This window comes from Typha latifolia, chromosome 5 (genome assembly GCF_019914945.1).
Source record: "Typha latifolia isolate L0001 chromosome 5, TyphaL0001v2, whole genome shotgun sequence".
NCBI classification, from domain to species: domain Eukaryota; kingdom Viridiplantae; phylum Streptophyta; class Magnoliopsida; order Poales; family Typhaceae; genus Typha; species Typha latifolia.
In genome coordinates, this window is record NC_133090.1 from 13335977 (window position 1) to 13354406 (window position 18430).

The following is an 18430-nucleotide window of genomic DNA, read 5'->3' on the forward strand; positions in this document are numbered from 1 at the left end:
AAAGAATATATATATATATACACACACATTATTAATAATAATTTTACCCTCACGTGCAAAGCACGTGGCAGGAGCTGCGGTAAGAAAACCGCCTTCATGTGTAGTAAAAGCCTAAAAGGGAGGAGGGAGGGCCCGCCAACGCCAAGTCGGTGACTTTAGCATATTAAAAGTTTGGAAAATTCCGGTGCTTTGGGTTACTTCCATGGTATGCGAAGTTTCTTGCCAATTGAATTCCTTGCGGAGAAATTTTTATTTAGGTTTGGCATACCACGGAAGGGAGAAGGAACTCTATTTCGCGAATTCACGTGTTCTTCTTAGAATCATTCGCCTGAGTCCTCTGGTAATCTATCCTTCTCCCCTTTTTGCGAAAATTTTCAGAAATTTTGTCTCTCCCATTCTGGCTCTAATTGGTGAGTAGTTTCGTAGAGTTTAGCTCGGATTGGTTACGCTGGTTTTGGATGAATCTTTTGAGCGGAAAAGAGCAGTTTTTGTATGTTGATCTTGTTTTGGTGGCTCCATATTTGTTGAATTGGGATTTTATATATATATATATATATATTTATTTATTTATTTATTTCCATATGAAACCTCTATAGTTTGGTTGGTAAATACTGGATATGAAACCTCTAAAGAAGTGAGTTTGTCAAAAGCTTGATATCTTTGTTGGATTTTTCTGGCTCTCTATTCTTCGGAGATTCCAAGACAGTAGGGAAAACGTGTTTCATTGGAGCACGTTTTAGTTGCGCGTATCTAGAAAGGGCACTTGTTTTTGGCTAACTATATGAGGACATTGTGTTTGATATGACTGGAATTTCGTTCTATATCTCTCTTTTGTCCTCTTTTTTTTTCATCCCCACACACCCCCCTCCCCCACCCCCCCTCCTCTAGTGTAGTTCTTCTTAACAATTTGTTTTGCAGTCACATCAGAAGATTCAAGATTGTTCCAAGGAATAGTAAGAATCCTGACCTTTGGTTTGTGGATTATGTATGAGTGGTGAAGAATTGGAAGAACCCAGTTATTCTGTCTTAATTAGGTATGCTTATTTATCCTTCCTTCTATATTTTTGGTGGTTCCAGATGGGAATCCAGTTTGAAGCAACTTGCTTATTGTAGAGATAGACCTACTTCCTTCCTGCATTTTACCTTACGTTTATAGTTGCTGCACTTCTGAAGTTTTAGGTATGGATCGAAATTTATTTGGAACAATGTTTTTGTTTACCTTCTTATAATATACCTGGAAGTTAGTTATTCAACATAGTGTAATTTAAAATGCTGAAAAGAAATAGCAGCCGATGATTTTCAAATGTGCATGAACTTGGACATGAAGTTAGAGATAAAATTATGTATACCGATCATCATGCATCCATCCTTGATATCTCAAATTCCATTTACAAGACATAAACCCGGTAGATCTCCCTAGAAGAGAAAGGAAGTATAAATATGTTGATTTGTCAGGGATTAGTAGCTATCAGCATCCATCTTGACTCGGTTTCTTTTCAATTCTACTGCATAAGCAGTCATTTTGATTAGTAATTCTGCTTGGTCTGTAAAAATGTTTAGTGTCATTGTTTCTTAGATTCAAGAAGTTGAAGAAAGGAAAGTCTTGTAATTTGATGCTGTTATTTACATTCTATAGTATTGACTTTAGATACCATTAAGGAAACTTCATATTTTCTTTAATTTTGTTCGTTATAACTAATAGAGCTTGTATATGCTTTCCTTTCTTTTTCTTTTTTGTTGAGAAATGACATTGTATATGTTTATGTGTTTGTTCAGATACTCGTTTGAAATAATAGTTTATGAACCTTGCCGTGCAGAGTCAGACTACATTCTCGAAGATCTCTCTGGTGGATGTTCTCCTTGTGGCAAGAACAGGAAGAAAGTACCACTGAGTGTTAGGTTTATTCAATGCGCACGGAAAAGCAATCTATTGGTCCTTTATTTGATACCCTAAAAATGCAGAGGGTTAGGACAATTTTGACTCATACATATCCTTATCCACACGAGCATTCAAGACATGCTATGATTGCAATAATAATTGGATGGGTTTTCTTCATCTCATCTGATAACTTGCATACCCTAATACAGAAGCTGGACAAAAATATCAAATGGTGGTCCATGTATATCTGTTTGATTGGATTTTTCTACTCCTTCTCTTCTCCTTTTATTAGGAAAACTATTAAACCAAGCTATTCAAACTTTAGTCGTTGGTGAGTTATCTCTTTCCAAGCAGTGGTATCAGTTTTTCTCAAATTGTTGTCTATTTATTATCTCAGTGCAATATTCAGGAAAATGGAAGCACCAGGTGGGTTATATATAATCTGATTGGTTTTGTACGTTGATTTTGCTGCAGGTACATTGCTTGGATTTTCATGGCAGCTTTGTATCATCTTCCCAGTTTTCAGTCAATGGGAGTGGATTTGAGAATGAATCTATCTTTATACCTCACAATTTATATCTCCTCTCTTATTTTCCTTATGGTCTTCCATATTATATTTCTTGGCCTTTGGTACATGGGCCTTGTTTCTCGCATGGCAGAAAAGCGACCAGAGATACTCGCAATCATCCAAAACTGTGCTGTAAGTTCTTTACATGATTCTGATAGAAAAATGGTTGTTCTTCTATAATTCTATTGTGAATATCCTTGTATGGCGGGCTTTTTGCAATCTTTCCCTAATGTTCATTTTACAGGTGATTAGTATAGCATGCTGTGCGTTTTACAGTCATTGTGGTAACCGTGCTATTGTAAGAGACAAATCTTTTGATAGAAGAAATTCAAGTTGGTTTGTGTTCTCATTGTGGAAAAAACATGATAGAAATACATGGATATCCAAATTCTTACGGATGCATGAGTTTAAGGACCAGATTTGTTCATCTTGGTTTGCGCCAGTTGGCACTGCCACTGATTACCCACTTTTTTCTAAGTGGGCCATTTACGGGGAGGTAGGCTGTACTTTTTCCAGATCTGTTTTCATATGTATATCAGTATATGCTATTTCTTCTTCCTCATTATTTTATTTTACCATTTTCTCCAGATAGCTTGCAATGGATCTTGTGCTCATCATTCAGATGAAATATCTCCTATATATTCATTGTGGGCAACGTTCATTGGTCTTTACATGGCTAATTATGTTGTTGAGAGGTCAACTGGGTATGTTAGATGTTAACTATATTTTCAGCAGTTGAAATCATAGTCCTGTTATTGAATATTTTATCATGTAGAGGAAAATAATATCCATCACTTTAAGTTCATCTTGCCTGACTTAAATTAATGTGAAAGTGTTTTTTGGTCGATGACTGACAAATTCAATTTCTGGAATATCTTATCCTTTTCTTTTTGGCCTTTACCTACTTTTGTGCATATCATAGATGGGCTCTGACTCATCCTCTTACAATATCTGAGTATGAGAAGAAGAAGAAACAAATGAGACCTGATTTTTTGGACATGGTTCCTTGGTATTCAGGGTATGGATTATGTAGATGATGTTTTCTCAATTATTATAACAAGAATAGAATATAACTGAGGTTAGCTTCACTTTCATTTTACAGGACATCCACTGATCTATTTAAAACAGTTTTTGACCTCATGGTGTCTGTAACTCTCTTCGTTGGCCGTTTTGATATGCGTATGATGCAGGTATTCACACTAGTGTGCTATGACTAATACTTATGCCCTGTCTACTTTATTGGTAACTTGATTACTTATCTAATAGTTTATATTTTGATTTGTGCAGTACTTCAGATCATGCTTATTCATTGAACTTAGTTTTCCACTATGATTGTAGTTTATTATTTCAAATATGTTAGCTTGCTGATTTGAATTCAATTCTAGCTTGACAGTTTGTTGATAATTTTTTATAATACTCATTAACCAGGCTGCTATGAGCAAGGTTCCAGATGAATCTAAAAATGGTGATCTTTTATATGACCATCTTCAAAAAAGAGACGAACTTTGGTTTGATTTTGTTGCAGACACGGGTGATGGTGGAAATTCAACCTACGCTGTGGCACGACTACTAGCTCAACCTTCATTACAGATAAAATCTAGGGGGGTCGTCCACACACTTCCTCGTGGAGACCTACTTCTTATTGGAGGGGATCTTGCGTAAGATCATCTTTAACCATGCAGTTCCCTACAACTATATTTTATAGATAAACCTGCCAAACTTTTTCAAGGAAGTACAGCAACCAAACAAATCACAATTGTGGAGGATTAAAATGAAATAAATGTGATCCTTAGTTTTAGAATTCTTAGAATGCTGCTGTAAGTACACTGGATCAACCTTGTCCATTACAGCTTTAATCCAAGCCCCTCTTATCTCTCCTTTTTCTTTAGCAAGTTTGGCAACAAATCCTACAGACTTGAACATTATGTTGACAACTTGGCATTTTCTTATAAATATCTGTCAATTCTTTTATGAGTCCCTTAAACTTTAGGTTTGCTCAAGCTGACCTCATACTGTTTGGAATAGGCCTCAATGTTGATGGTGATTCAAAATTTTTTTTTTTTCTACAGGTACCCTAATCCTTCTGCTTTTTCATATGAGAGGCGCTTTTTCTGTCCTTTTGAATATGCTCTCCAGCCTCCTTCTTGGTACAAGTCTGAACATATATCAGTTGACAAGCCAGAGCTTCCACTTGGGTTGTCAGAACTGAAGCAATATCATGGACCGCAATGCTTTATTATTCCTGGAAATCATGGTTGGTCTTTATTCACATAAAATATCCTTTAAAAATTTCTAGAGGAAGAAAGGTGTATTTAGACCATGTTTTTACATACATTAGGCTGGATCTGTATCAGCTAATTTTGTTGTCTAAAGCCATTAATGTTCAATAGAATGTAGTGGGCGACATGGATACTTAAATTTTTAGTTTTTCAGATTGGTTTGATGGGCTTCACACATTTATGAGGTACGTATGTCATAAGAGCTGGTTAGGTGGGTGGTTTCTGCCTCAGAAGAAGAGTTATTTTGCTTTGGAGCTTCCCAAAGGATGGTGGATATTTGGTCTTGATCAAGCTCTTCATGGTGACATTGATGTATACCAGTTCAAATTTTTTGCAGAGCTATGTCAGAACAAGGTAATCTCTTCTGTCCACCTACAAAGTATTCAACTCGGCAGATAGTAGTTCTTTCCCTATCTTTAAACAATAGTTATTTCTAATTTTAACTAAAATATCTAATGATGGTGAGCTTGACATTAAGGTTTCATTTGCTTTGAGACTAAGGGAAAAATCTGGAATAACTATTCTAGATTCTTACTCCAAAACTTGTACCTCCAATCTAGAGTAGGATGCTCTAATGTTTACTTATAATTTAGAATAGAGGTGTAATAAATTAATAATTATTTTTGATATGACATAAAATTGAGATAGTACAACTGAGAAATAAAAATTGACTCAAATGCCCTTGATTTGACATTATTTTTAACAAAGCGTTCTCATTTATTATAGCTATGCAATGTATACTTGTAAATATATAATGAGATAGATCAGTAGTAGGAGAGAGGAGATAAGTAGGAAAATTAGGTGAGAATTTTTGTTTTGTGAAATGAGAGACGGGTAATAGAAGAGAGGAGAGATAAAATTTTAAAATAACTTTAGTCAAATCTAGGGTAAAATTATAATTGGACATTATGTGTAATAATTTGAATATTGTTTCTAGAGTAGGGATAAATTGATGTTTCTTTTCTAATTAATCTAGAATAGTGTTACCTAGTATAGAATAGGAAAATAAGATAATTCTAAAGAAAATGGAGTCTAAAGAAAGTATGGAATGACCTGGAAAACAGTAGCCATTGCTGATAAACTTATATTAACTTCTATGAATTTCTTGAGGAAGGGCTTCTTTACTCTGTGCAATATATAGCTTTGTGGGCACAAAGCGAGTCCTCTTCTTTTTGCCTAGAGGCAATTTGTATAACATTAAAACTATAAGCTTTTGATCTTCATTAGCCAATAATGCCTACGGGTAAAAATTGATCGAGTACCCACTTGGGGAAGTTGGGAGAATATTCACTTGTGACCTAGGAGGTCACAAGTTCAAAGCCAACTCCAAGCAAATTTTATTGTGGGCAAATTGCTTGGTTATTAGTGGCTTAGCTTGGCTTGATTGCTCGGCTTGGTTCAATGGCTCAGCAGTGCGTTGACTTGGAGGAGCAGTTTAATGATGATTAGCTAAGAGCAATAGCACAATAACTTAAAAGTTAAATTGAATGACTTCGTATATTGGTTAAGAACTTAATGAGGCCTAAGTGCCTTTATGTCAAGTGAGGTTTGATCCTTTGTCTAGTCCATATCTAGTCTTTGAATTTTTGAATGATTTAAAAAAATTGATCAAGATTTTTTCTCTGTAATATCTAATTGGATTATTGTTTAAACTTTTTCTATTTTGTGCATGCTATTCCATTAATCATTTTAGGGAAATAGCGAGCACTAACCAGGCACAATTGGTTTAACTTTTAATCTTGATTATCCCTGGAGAGCTCCTCTCAGCTATTTTCCCCAACACCAAACTGTACTGGAAGACATTAGAAACTGGAGAGCAAGAAGATCAAGAAGGAAACTAAGACATTATAGCTGAACATTCTTTTATTACTTCCAATGATAGTCTAGCGTCAATGCACAATGACTTTTGTGGTGCATATCCAAAGCACCTACTACATTTCCAGGATCTGCATGATGTCATGAATTTTTCTCATGTTCTTTTAGATGTTCTCTCCTGTAAATATGTTGATAGAATGAATATCCAATCTCCTGAAAGTCAATTTTACTTCTTACTATGATTGCTTGGTATTGCGAACATGTGTAAGCAGGTGTGTTGACAGCTTTTCACCAGGAATCATAATAAATTATTTTAACAGTGGTGCTGAAGGTTGTTATGTTGAAGTGAAATATAATAAATGAGCAGAGATATGACAGAAAATACTTAAGATATAATACAGAAATTCTCATTCAAGAGCTCTAACCACCTATACCAGTTTAGAACCAGTGTTCTTATTCTTTTTTTTTCATTTCTCATATGAATAATATTTCAAATTTTTTATCTTCTATGAATACACTAAAAAAGGTCACTTGACTAAGACAATTTATCTTCACTTTCTAAGTTCCAGCTGCACTTTTGTTGAATATGTATTTGTGTCCATGAGTCTAACTTGGTAAACATTATTATTTCTGACCTTATAAACATCAGTGAAAGTTATGCAGGTTGGAGAAAATGACTCTGTTGTTATTATGACGCATGAACCAAATTGGCTTCTTGATTGGTATTGGGATGACACTACGGGAAAAAATGTCTCTTATCTAATACGAGACTACCTTAAGGGAAGATGCAAACTCCGCATGGCTGGGGACTTGCACCATTACATGCGCCATTCTTCTGTTCCATCAGAAGAACCTATTCACATCCAAAATCTACTTGTTAATGGCTGTGGTGGGGCCTTTTTGCATCCCACTCATGTTTTCAAGAACTTCAAAAAATTTTATGGAAATTCATATGAAAGCAAGGCTACTTATCCTTCTTACGAGGATTCTAGCAGGGTAAGGGAAAATGTTTTGTTTGTCCTCACTTATTGTGATATTGAATACTTTGTCAGCTGTAGTCATGGACGTTTATCAATATGTTTTCAGATTTGAGTTCTTTTTCTTCTTTTGGCCTCATGAATTTTTTTCTCTGGATCTTGTTGTTTTGTGCGATTTTGATCAATCTTCTTTTTTTGCCAGATTGCATTGGGTAATATTTTGAAGTTCCGAAGGAAAAATTGGCAATTCGATATCATTGGTGGTATTATTTACTTCATATTGGTCTTTTCTTTGTTTCCACAGGTGAGTGACCTTAGCAAAACGTGCTTGAATTTTGGAAATTTGTTGTCATAGCTAGGAACAAGAAAAACTAAAAATCTTTATGTCTGGTTGATCTTAACATTTTAGGACCACACATTTACTGATGGAACAGATGTGTTAAGGTTAAGTCCAAGATTATTAAATATTTGGTTTTATTCTTTGTACTTCATGCTGGCAGGATGTGAGTTCTGCTTATCTCTGTGTTACTTAAGTTCGAGATGCATGCAGTAGGTTATAAGTGACCACTACATTCCTTCTATTAGGCTGACAGACAAATATTTGTTTGCGACTCTATGGCACTCCCTTTACAATCATACCCAAGTCTTTTCAAATCAACTTGTGCCAACTATATAGTAGAACTAAGAAGTTGAGAAGGCTACATAAAACTATTTTGAAACTTAAAGATTATGTGTCTTGGTTCAAAGCAAATTTGTGCTTTCCATGAGTGAAATGCATAAATCTAATTGTCTTGGTAATATGGAAAGTAGGACGCAGTAGCCGTGCAACGTCTATTAACTGATTTCATGTAATATCATAACTATTTCCATATTACCCTATCTAGTAAGTCTAGAAAGCAAAATGTCATAAATCTAATTGTCTTAGCAATACTGAAAGTAGGACGCAGTAGTCGTGAAACCTCTATTAACTGATTTCATGTAATATCATAACTATTTCCATATTACCCTATCTTGTAAGTTTAGAAAGCAAAACATGCTTGAATTTTATAAATTTGTTGTCATAGCTAGGAACAAGAAAAACTTAAAATCTTTATGCCTGGTTGATCTTAAGATTTTAGGATCACACATTTAATGATGTCTATTTACCACTTCACGAATATGAAGTGTTTTATTAAGTTATAATTTTCTACTCACCTTTGCTTCTTTTACAGCTAATTGCTTACATCTAATGCAAAAAAGCAAAGCATTTCTCAACTTGCTTTTCCTAAAAAATAAAACAAGAAATGTCTCCCTTGCATTACATAAATTTTTTTAAGATGATGGAAGGCCACATCTTTCATTTGAGGGCAAGAATATGTATGCCATTATAATGAAACTTGGATCAGTACTTCCAAGTTGTTCCATGCGCATTTGATAATTCATCATAAAATCCTTAAGCATTCTTTGCAGGACAGTTCATTTAACTTGTACTGTGACTTTCAATTAAAATTGTTTGATGGGAATGGCTAATTTTGAGGTTTAACTTCTTGTTGCACTGTTCAGTGTGATGTATTCCATATCTTGCATGATGATCATTGGAGTGGCCGCCTCGAGAGCTTCTTTAGTACAATGTGGGGTGCTTTCCTGTACATTTTGGAGCGCTCTTATGTGTCTCTAACAGGTTTTGTGGTGTTGACAATGGCATCTTTTTTCTTTGTTCCAACCAAATTATCGCGGAAGAAGCGCGCTGTGATTGGAATTCTACATGTTACTGCACATATGACTGCAGCACTGGTTTTAATGTTGCTACTTGAATTGGGTATTGAGATATGCATTCGGAATCGTCTATTAGCAACTTCAGGTTTGCTTCTTTTCTTAGTATTTGTTTTGGGTTGCTTTTTCCTCCATAATTATTTTGGTTGTAATTGATTTTTATGTGAAATCACTTAAGGATCTACTGTTAGTTTAACTTATAGATTAATTTATTTGTACATTCAAAACCAAAAGATGTGCACTGATGGTCCAGGAGTATATGGGTATCTTTCATGTGCTCTATGGCTTCCCTGTCCTAGTGACACTGGGAATAGGGAGGTATAAGTGTGATAATCTTAAGTAACCTCCTTCTCTTAATTTGTAGAATAGGTTAGCTGTCTAATATCTATTTTTAATTTTAACATACAAAATTCAGATATTTTCCGTGTCATCTTTGGTTTGGCTCATTTTGAAGTCCTTGTTGAACAGACACCTATTTCAGGCCTTCAGATCTATATCAATTTCTTTGCATCGTGCTGTTTTATTTGTCTTTACTTTGTGTTGGCATTGCATCAAGTGTTTTAATACCTCTACTATTTCAGGATATCACACTCTTTATGAATGGTATCGTTCTATGGAAAACGAGCACTTCCCAGATCCAACTGGACTTCGGGCTCGCATTGAGCATTGGACATTTGGACTTTACCCTGCATGTATTAAGTACCTCATGTCTGCATTCGACATTCCAGAGGTGATAATTATTAAAAGTTCCAGGAAAGGTTTAGAGTTTTTCATGGTCTTGTAACATATTAGGTGAAATGCTTTATGGTACAGGTTATGGCTGTAACCAGAAGTAATATCTGCAAGAGAGGGATTGAGTCTCTTCCTCGCGGTGGTGCCATCATCTACTATGCTTCTGTTTTTTTGTACTTCTGGGTCTTCTCAACTCCTATTGTATCACTGGTGTTCGGCAGCTATTTATATATATGTATCAATTGGTTCCACATTCATTTTGATGAAGCTTTCTCGTCCCTTCGCATTGCAAATTATAAGTCCTTTACGCGCTTCCATATCACTACAGCTGGTGACCTTGAGGTCTTCACTCTTGCAGTTGATAAGGTAATTATTTAGTTTGGAGTGAACCAAGTTAAAAAACCAAAGTCAACATGATAATGATTGTACCTTTATGAAAATAATAAATTGGATGTTAGACTAGTACATTTAAAGCTTTTCTATTCAATTCTTTTCAATGACATATCCTACACCCTAAAATAACCTTATCCATCATTTAGATATCCTAAAAGTGTGCTTCTTATTTATTTTTCTAGTGTTATCCATATAATATGTTCTGTATGAATACCCAAAATTTTATTTCTAAAAGTGAAGACCTCAAGGTCTTCACTTTTAGTGTTCTTATTTATTTTTCTAGTGTTATCCATAAAATAACCTTATTAATCATTTAGATATCCTAAAAGTGTGCTTCTTATTTATTTTTCTAGTGTTATTCATATAACATGTTCTGTATGAATACCCAAAATTTTATTTCTAGTGTTTTATATCAACATGTATATCATGAATGCATGTGAAACATTGCATGAGAAACTTCAATATGATTCACATGACTTGGTTATTTGCTATAGATTTCCTTGAAGTAACTGAAAAACGTTAGAAATGAGGTGGCATTCTGGTTTCCACGATGCTAGTTACTGATGAAATTTTGAGAGGAATCATGAAATTATCATATCATAGAAAAGTTGTCCTAAGGCACAAGGCTCCTGCCAATGCAGGGTCTGGGTAGAGGAAGATGTACTTGGTTTAAATTCTTACAATATGTTTTTTTTCATAACTTGAACCCATGACTGCTTGGATGCAATGGACAAGCCTAAACATCATGCCAAGTGTCGCTATATCATTGGCATGATCCTACCAAGTCTTAACATGGAAATGTATCTTGCAATCTCATCTACAAACATGATATAAGTCATGGGCTCTGAATCCTCAATTAGTAGTCATACTTGGGTACATGGCTTTCTTTTCAAAAGTGGACTAGCATATCCTTCTTTGGCATATGCTTAGACACTGATGGTGTTACCTCTCTTTCTTCCTTCATTCTGCATCTCCTTGAAATGATAACCTTGAAAACAACAGGAACAACAGAATTACCGCAATCACTTAATATTAGACTGATAATATTATATGAATCCCTTCTCTTTTATTTCTCCATTCAGCTCAAATTTTGCCTATACCATATGTCAGTTTTCTTAATGGTTTATAATATTCCAAGTGGGAGATCTTAAGCGCCTTCTTGTTATAATGAGTAACCTTAGGAATACTAAGAACCCTGACATTAAGCATCATAAGCATCAAGCATATCTCACATGGGATATTTGACCTTTTTCCCTTGAAGCCATGAGGATGCTGGTCGTTGTTTTCTATTGACTCATCTGTCATGCAGATTAAATTCTATTGAAATATCATTATATTGGTTATTGATCAGGTTCCAAAGGACTGGGAGTTGGATCCTGAATGGGACGCAGAGCCGAAACAGCCCCTGCAGCTGAGCCACCACAGGAAGTTCCCCAGTAAATGGAGGGCGGCTGGTGGTCCAGACCCAACCAACTCGGTTCGGATTGTTGACTACTTTGTCATAGAACGGGCTCAAGCAAGTCCCACAGCAGGCACTAGTAGTTGATCAGTTTCTTTGTGCCATCATCTCTGTACAGCATTGTTAGTTACGTAGTTCTCGTTGTAGAACAGAAGGAAAGGAAAAGGAAAAGCTATAGCAGGATCCATAAGTTTCTCTTTCAAATGCTACGTTCGTGGAGAGGTTGTGGTATTTGGAGTCAGATCACTCCTATAGAACAAAAGCTCAAGCAAGTCCGACATGCATTACATGTTCAGGCATATAATGCTAATATCTGCCAACGATAAAATTGACATTGTTACTATGAGTTGACAAATTGAAATTGTACATCTAGACCTTGTATAGGTTGGTTAGGCATTGCAAGCTAGGCCTTCGAACTTTTCTTTTCTTTTTACTTTTTCTTAATTGTAGGATACACGAAAGTAATTCTTCATGTTCGTAGCAAATTAAATGTCAACAGGGAGTTCGGGTAATTCTCTTTGGTGAACCGAAATGTAGCATGGCAGATGATTTACGTAGCATCATGATGAAATAGTTGCAGGTTGCTTACTATATAATCAGTCCAAGACATTATGGGATATTGCATATGGAAGAAGCTTGTTGGCTTTAGAAAAATTATCCATTTAAAATGTTTTAAGTTAAGGGCCTAAAAGTTTGACAAGATCTTAATTTGTTGAGCTTCATTGTGAGTGCTGCTTTCTGTTGGTAAGGATTCTCTCTTAAAAAGGAATAAATAATAAACTAATACCACATTTTAAAGAGTTCTTAGGCAGCATTCTTCGATATTTAGCATCATACTATGTTAGTTAAATTTTGTATCAGTAACCTTAAGTCTCCATAAAGCTGCATCCAAATTTAGGACTGCGTTCAGCACAGCTCTTGGTCTTCTGAAAATTATTTTAAGAGTGTACTGCAAAATTATAGCTTGTGAGCATCACAATTAGTTTCACAAGGATTGCAATCTATGATCCCTTTGATGTGCGTCGAAGAAAATAAACTCTGCGGTACATAAATGCAATGCCATTGAGTTTGAATATACAACCTATCAGATGACAGGTGAAACATAGTACCAAAATGAAATGTAAAATGCAAGCGTCTGAAGTCATTTCTCGTGGATTACCGACTAATTCCAAATGAATTTGACCACATACATCTGAACAATGAGTAGTTAGTATAAGATTTGTAGCATCAAATAGGTCACTTACATTGTCGCGCTTAACTGTTGTAACAAATCAAAAGAATTAAATAATTTTTTTCCCCCAGTTGTACAATCTTTGGTTGACTGACCGTAGTTGGCTTTCAAGTATCTTGCATCTTTTTCTCTTAGCATGTGATATTGTTGGTGCCATAACTTATACTTTGAAGGCTTGAAGCAGACATATCTGTCATCCATCTCTTTGGGGCCCCTGATGCTCCTGGAATATTGTATGCATAGGAGGCAAGCCTAAGATCCAGATTGCATGAACTTGTAACTCCCATGTCAAGTAACTTCTGTGTTCTTGATAGCACTATAAGGCTAGAAAATGTTGAAAAGCTATTCCCGATGAAAACATTGGCTCTTGAGCAAACTTCATAGTCAATCGCTGACTGTATGAGGTAAGGATACTTCTGATAGATGTCCCAGACCCCCAAACTCTTTTTCTCGTAAGGGAGCAACACATCTTTCCAACCTCTCAATATCGAATCATCTTCTAATAGGCTGTCTGCTACAGCAAGATAAACTACAATCGGATGCTGTAGGCCAGTGATGTTGGACACTCTTTCCATAATCTCCCCTTTACTACTGCAGATTTGATTAATATTGGATCTCTGCTCCAACTTTTTACAATGTATCATCCAGTCTTTCTCTATCCTCATGTGAACAGCAATGTAAGGCACCGGAAGATCTACCGAGCCATCTAATGAAAGTTTCTTCTTAGAAGAATCAAGATCATTTCTTGCCTTGATGCCAATCTCTTTAATCTTGGATATAACTCTAACTGCCTCATTTTCTATCTCATCAACCAAAACCAGGCATTCAAATATCCGTGCATAATCCTTAACGGGCCAATGGTCATGCCAAAGGAATGGATGTTTTCCAACAATCCTGATGATTTCAAACTCATCAATTTGGTCCTCTCTCAATTGTTTTAGCTGATCCAGGTCTCTCTCTTTTGTCCACTTCCTACCACTTCCTTTTTGGAGTTCAAAGGGTTTTGCCTGATTTGAGAGATCTGAAAACCGACCCAACTGTACAAAACCATGACAGAGGGAATTGAACTTTTCAAAATTAAATAACTTATCGAATGTAATGGGTTGAAGCAAGTCGATCTCTTTGTAAAACAGTGAAGCACTCAAGCTGGGCATAAGGAGAGTCCGGTTAAGGAACCTTGCTGTCAAACATGCCCTTGCCAATGCAATTTTCTGATTATTTAATCCCCAGATAATTTGAGGAACCTCCAAGAATTTTACCTTCCTAAAAACAACAGGCAAGTTAGGAGCTTCAGAGGTAGTTAACATATAGGAGGCCCTTTGCTGAAACCAACTGAAGCCAGGAAATGGAGAAAGAAGACTTCTTAAGACCAGAATCAAAACAAGCAAGATGAAGCATTTGCACACGGTTGGCTTCATATGGCAATTGATGAGCTTAAGAAGTTTACACTTCAAAAGGTCCATTGACAGCTTTCGTGATTATGGTATCTTCACAAAAGAAAATTTCCTCTTGACTTCTCTCTCCTTGTATCTTTATTGAACATATATGTCTTCTGAATTGCCAAGGGAAACTTTTCCCAATAAGTCATCTTCATTTCCCAGTAGCTCTTTCCAACAACTCTATCATTGAATAAGTTCTTCTTCCCCAATAGCCATGTTCATTAATGAAGTCATCTATCATTAAATAAGTTTAACTCTTCCCCAATTGGATTTCCTGTCACCTACAATGAGTGTTTGAATAGTACTTTCTTAAAATCACTAGATTCGCAGATAAAGATGGTCGGAAATATTAACAGTTGAAGACCAACTCCATGGATAAATTCTAATTTCTGCAAGTTCCAAGAGAAAATAATTAGTAATCACCATATATTCACTTTGGACATTTGCTATAAGACAAAAATTGTATTTCCAAAAGGAGCCAATACTTCAGCAATTTAACAGCATGTATGCTCAAACCCTTCATGCAAAACAAATTACATAGTCCAAAAAGGACATCCATTATCTAACTGAGAAATAAAAAAACAAAATGAGAAAAAGCAACTCCTTTGATGAAAGCGATATTAATATTTTCGGAAGAAAAAATTTACCCATCTTGGATGAATCTTCTTTTCTGCAATTGCTTAACAGAGAAGAGGAATGAAACAAAAGAAAAAACCTCCAGTTCTGGATGTCATGTCACACACCCAAAGTATTTTCCTATCCCCAATTTCCATCTAGAGAAGCAAGCAGGAAGCAGAGATACATAGGAAACCTCAGAATAGAGAATATAATTTCTTTAATAGGATTGAGTAATAGATTCTTTATGAACCATTGCAAACTACATTGCCAGCATAAACAGTCAAAATTCAAAATGAGGACAAGCGGAACAAGTAATCCGTAATTCAAATATGAAACAGAAAGAGATTAAATAATGGATGCATATAAAACAAACTTGACTAAGAAAGGAAATGCAGTCTCAAGATTATCCATAAATCAAGTTGGAAATGCAGTCCCATGACTCATCTAATGCCATTTAGAAAATTTATAAGATGAATATGCTACTGAACCCCCGAAATCATTCTCAGAAGCTCCAAAAGAAAGCACATGAGCCATCAACATTAAACATTTATATTCAATCAAAAAAGCATATATAATATAGTGATGAAATTCATGTCATGAATTTACTACCTAAAAAGAAAGATCTTTTAATGATTAATTTCAACTAAAATGTTGAAAAGAAAAAAAAATTAAAAAAAGGAAAATTTCTAGCAGATCCATCTCAAACCATGCGTAATTGCGTATCTGTACACAGAAATCCCAGCCAATCTTTCCAATCAAGAGAACTTTTCCAAAATCACATAACTATAATTCAGAATAATAATCATTTCATGACTGCACGACTGTATAATCAACAGAGCAACCCATTATCTGAGGGAAAGGAAAGGGGAAAAAAAAATCTCCAAGTTTTAACATTTTCCAATATAACAGTCACAATTCAGCTCCTCATTCCACTATCATCATCAATTCATCAGTTCACTACTCCAAAGGAACGATCTTTTAAGGACAAATATCGCCTAACTTCAGAAACGGAAATTTCCCCTCAGACCCATCTCAAAATAGTAATCCCCACAAAGCCCATCATTCCAATCCAAAGTACCTTACCAAATTAGCGCCCAAGCATCATTGAGCATAACGACGATAGCAATCAAAAGAGCACCATGAGAACATACCCTGACAGATCCCGCAGCCTTTGTACTTGAGCTCAAAGGAATTGAATTTGGCGAGGAATCTAGAGAGAGAGAGAGAGAGAGATGAGTAAATGTAGCTGGCTTTTGTTTATCTCGTGGGTGGGATCTGCAGCTTTGTTTTTAGGATTAACTTTCCCTTGCGGAAAAAGAGAGACCAGAGACACAAACAGTTGGCATGTGGGGTGCCCTAATTCTTATATTCCCGAAATGCCCTTGTATTTCCTCCCTTTTTTCCCCCCTTTTTTTTAATCTATATTTTATCTGTTATTATTATTATTATTTCCTTCTCTTTGTACAACTCGTAAATTGTAATACTAAAAAAAATACCATGACCTATCTTCACTATTTCAGTTAGTTTGAAAAAAATATTAATTATATTTTCCACCCGGAAATCCGAAATGCCTCCCTCTCTCTCCTCTCAAAAGTTATGGTATTATCTCCACTTTTTATTTGTACTGTAGGATTAAAAGACTGACTATATAAGTCTGCATTATATTTATTTATTTAAAAAAAAAAATTATATTTTATATCTCACCAAATTCTTCATACAATGAATAAGGAATTTTGTTTTTTTTTCAAAAAAAAAAAATAGTTTGATTGCAGCAACTTTGATTTGATAAGATATGTTTTTTGAAAATAAAATCCAAAACATAGTTGTCAAAATGTGAATACAAAAAATATTGGATATTAAACGTTATATTTTATAAAAAATATAGGGTGTAAATGTAATTTTTGTGTACATTTTCTATGTAAATTATATACGTCGTATGACGAGAAGATGTACATCTTGTATTACAAATAAATTCACTCAGTGTATAATGAGTTCAATTTTATTATTATAAAAACTTAGAAATATTTTTTTAATATAGCCCTAATTTTTCCTACTTATTAATATTTATGTATTAACTGGAATACCTTTATCTAAAAATCGTTGTTTAGATTTTGCTTGTTTCAGGGATAAAAATTTAATCCCAATATTTTTCACAAGAGAATATTTCAAAGGTAAAATATTTTGTCACAGGTAATGTGAGGGTACAAGTGGTAAATATTTATTGGTGAGCCTGGAGATTTAATGGGCCATAGTTTAATCCTTAAAATGCTCTTAATGGGCCCTGGGCCCTGGGCCCCACCAAAGGGGAATTGTCTCAGTGGCCTGACAAAGAGAACAAATTCTAGGGTAACGAACCCAAACTCCCATTAAATGCATGTTAAAAAAAAAGAAAGAGAAAAATTACATGTAACGTCCTATATTTTGACCATATTATAAATGAAGTCCCTCTTAACTCACCGTATAGAGAGAGTATTCTTTATTTTCTTTGCTACAAAATAAATATAGTCAAAATATAAGGTGATGTTTGTAATATTTTTCTTCTTCTTCTTCTTCTTCTTTCTTCGCATATGAGAGAGATAGAGAGAGTTGAAAGTAGTTTTTCTTCACCACTTCATGTTGATTTAATTTTACTCTAATTTTGTTACAATTATCATGAATTTTTTTTTAAATATTAACTCTTAGGCCCAATTATAGTCCAATATAAGGCCTTGGGCCCAATTCTAGCCCACACACACAAACACAAAACAAAAAGAAAAAATATCATTAAGTTATGTCTAATATTGGGCTAAAGTAAAGTGGAATCAAAAGTAGAGCTTGAATCTGGCCAATAGAGACACTTAAACCAAATGGGCCCCAATTTAAACAACTATAAAATTATAGATGGGTCTGAAAAAGAGATTTAGGTAAAATGTCTTCTATAAACTATTTCTTATTAAAGAATTTTATTTTGTTTGACACTTGGGGTGTTTTGTAGCTTGGATCTTGCAATCATTTGTTTCTGCTCTTTTTCATACCAAAAAAAATATATATTAAATCCTAATAATAATTCATCACAGTTTAGTACAGTTCAGTTCCCCACCAATGATTCGCCGTCGGTTGCTAGATACTGACACCTATAAGGCATGGACACGTGTCTAGGTCGGAATAGTTGTGGGCCCACCGTTGGATGGCCTACCGCAAAACCACCGCTCTCTCTCTCTCTCTCCCGGCGTTTTTGACCAAACTAGACTGTTCTAATTTTTTTTTTCACCAAAATGGACTATTTTTTAAAATTATTATCGAATGAGA

At 35.0% G+C, this 18430-nt stretch overlaps 2 protein-coding genes across 6 annotated transcripts; one reads left to right on the forward strand and one right to left on the reverse strand.

Annotated features, from left to right (window-relative positions):
* Window positions 1–188: 188 nt before the first annotated feature.
* On the forward strand, window positions 189–12366 carry LOC140788589 (uncharacterized). 2 transcript variants are annotated; one of them, XM_073137880.1, is made up of 17 exons: window positions 189–340; window positions 919–1034; window positions 1818–2210; window positions 2354–2579; window positions 2692–2943; window positions 3036–3151; window positions 3370–3465; window positions 3550–3637; window positions 3876–4105; window positions 4517–4701; window positions 4881–5080; window positions 7205–7537; window positions 7721–7822; window positions 9061–9358; window positions 9852–10000; window positions 10084–10368; window positions 11747–12366. In XM_073137880.1, exons 3-17 carry the CDS (start codon window positions 1909–1911, stop codon window positions 11939–11941), a joined length of 3057 nt encoding a protein of 1018 aa, XP_072993981.1. In that variant the 5' UTR covers window positions 189–340; window positions 919–1034; window positions 1818–1908; the 3' UTR covers window positions 11942–12366. The 2 variants fall into 2 exon arrangements, with proteins under 2 accessions (XP_072993981.1, XP_072993982.1); XM_073137881.1 differs by lacking the exons at window positions 189–340; window positions 919–1034 and adding an exon at window positions 1046–1179.
* A 609-nt stretch (window positions 12367–12975) lies between these two features.
* Window positions 12976–16475, reverse strand: LOC140788590 (O-fucosyltransferase 23). 4 transcript variants are annotated; one of them, XM_073137885.1, is made up of 3 exons: window positions 16294–16452; window positions 15172–15297; window positions 12976–14913 (listed from the first exon to the last, which is right to left on the reverse strand). In XM_073137885.1, the coding sequence occupies exon 3, from the start codon at window positions 14546–14548 to the stop codon at window positions 13217–13219; it is 1332 nt and encodes a 443-aa protein (XP_072993986.1). In that variant the 5' UTR covers window positions 14549–14913; window positions 15172–15297; window positions 16294–16452; the 3' UTR covers window positions 12976–13216. The 4 variants fall into 4 exon arrangements, with proteins under 4 accessions (XP_072993986.1, XP_072993983.1, XP_072993985.1 ...); XM_073137882.1 differs by lacking the exon at window positions 15172–15297 and having other exon boundaries at window positions 16294–16475; XM_073137884.1 differs by lacking the exon at window positions 15172–15297 and having other exon boundaries at window positions 16221–16453.
* Window positions 16476–18430: the final 1955 nt, after the last annotated feature.

Coding starts and splice junctions, on each gene's coding strand:
- LOC140788589 (XM_073137880.1), top strand. CDS start 1,909: ATGCGCACGGAAAAGCAATCTATTGGTCCTTTATTTGATACCCTAAAA. Junction 2,580..2,691: donor CAATCATCCAAAACTGTGCT/GTAAGTTCTTTA, acceptor TTCATTTTACAG/GTGATTAGTATAGCATGCTG. Junction 7,538..7,720: donor CTTACGAGGATTCTAGCAGG/GTAAGGGAAAAT, acceptor TTTTTTTGCCAG/ATTGCATTGGGTAATATTTT.
- LOC140788590 (XM_073137882.1), bottom strand. CDS start 14,548: ATGGACCTTTTGAAGTGTAAACTTCTTAAGCTCATCAATTGCCATATG.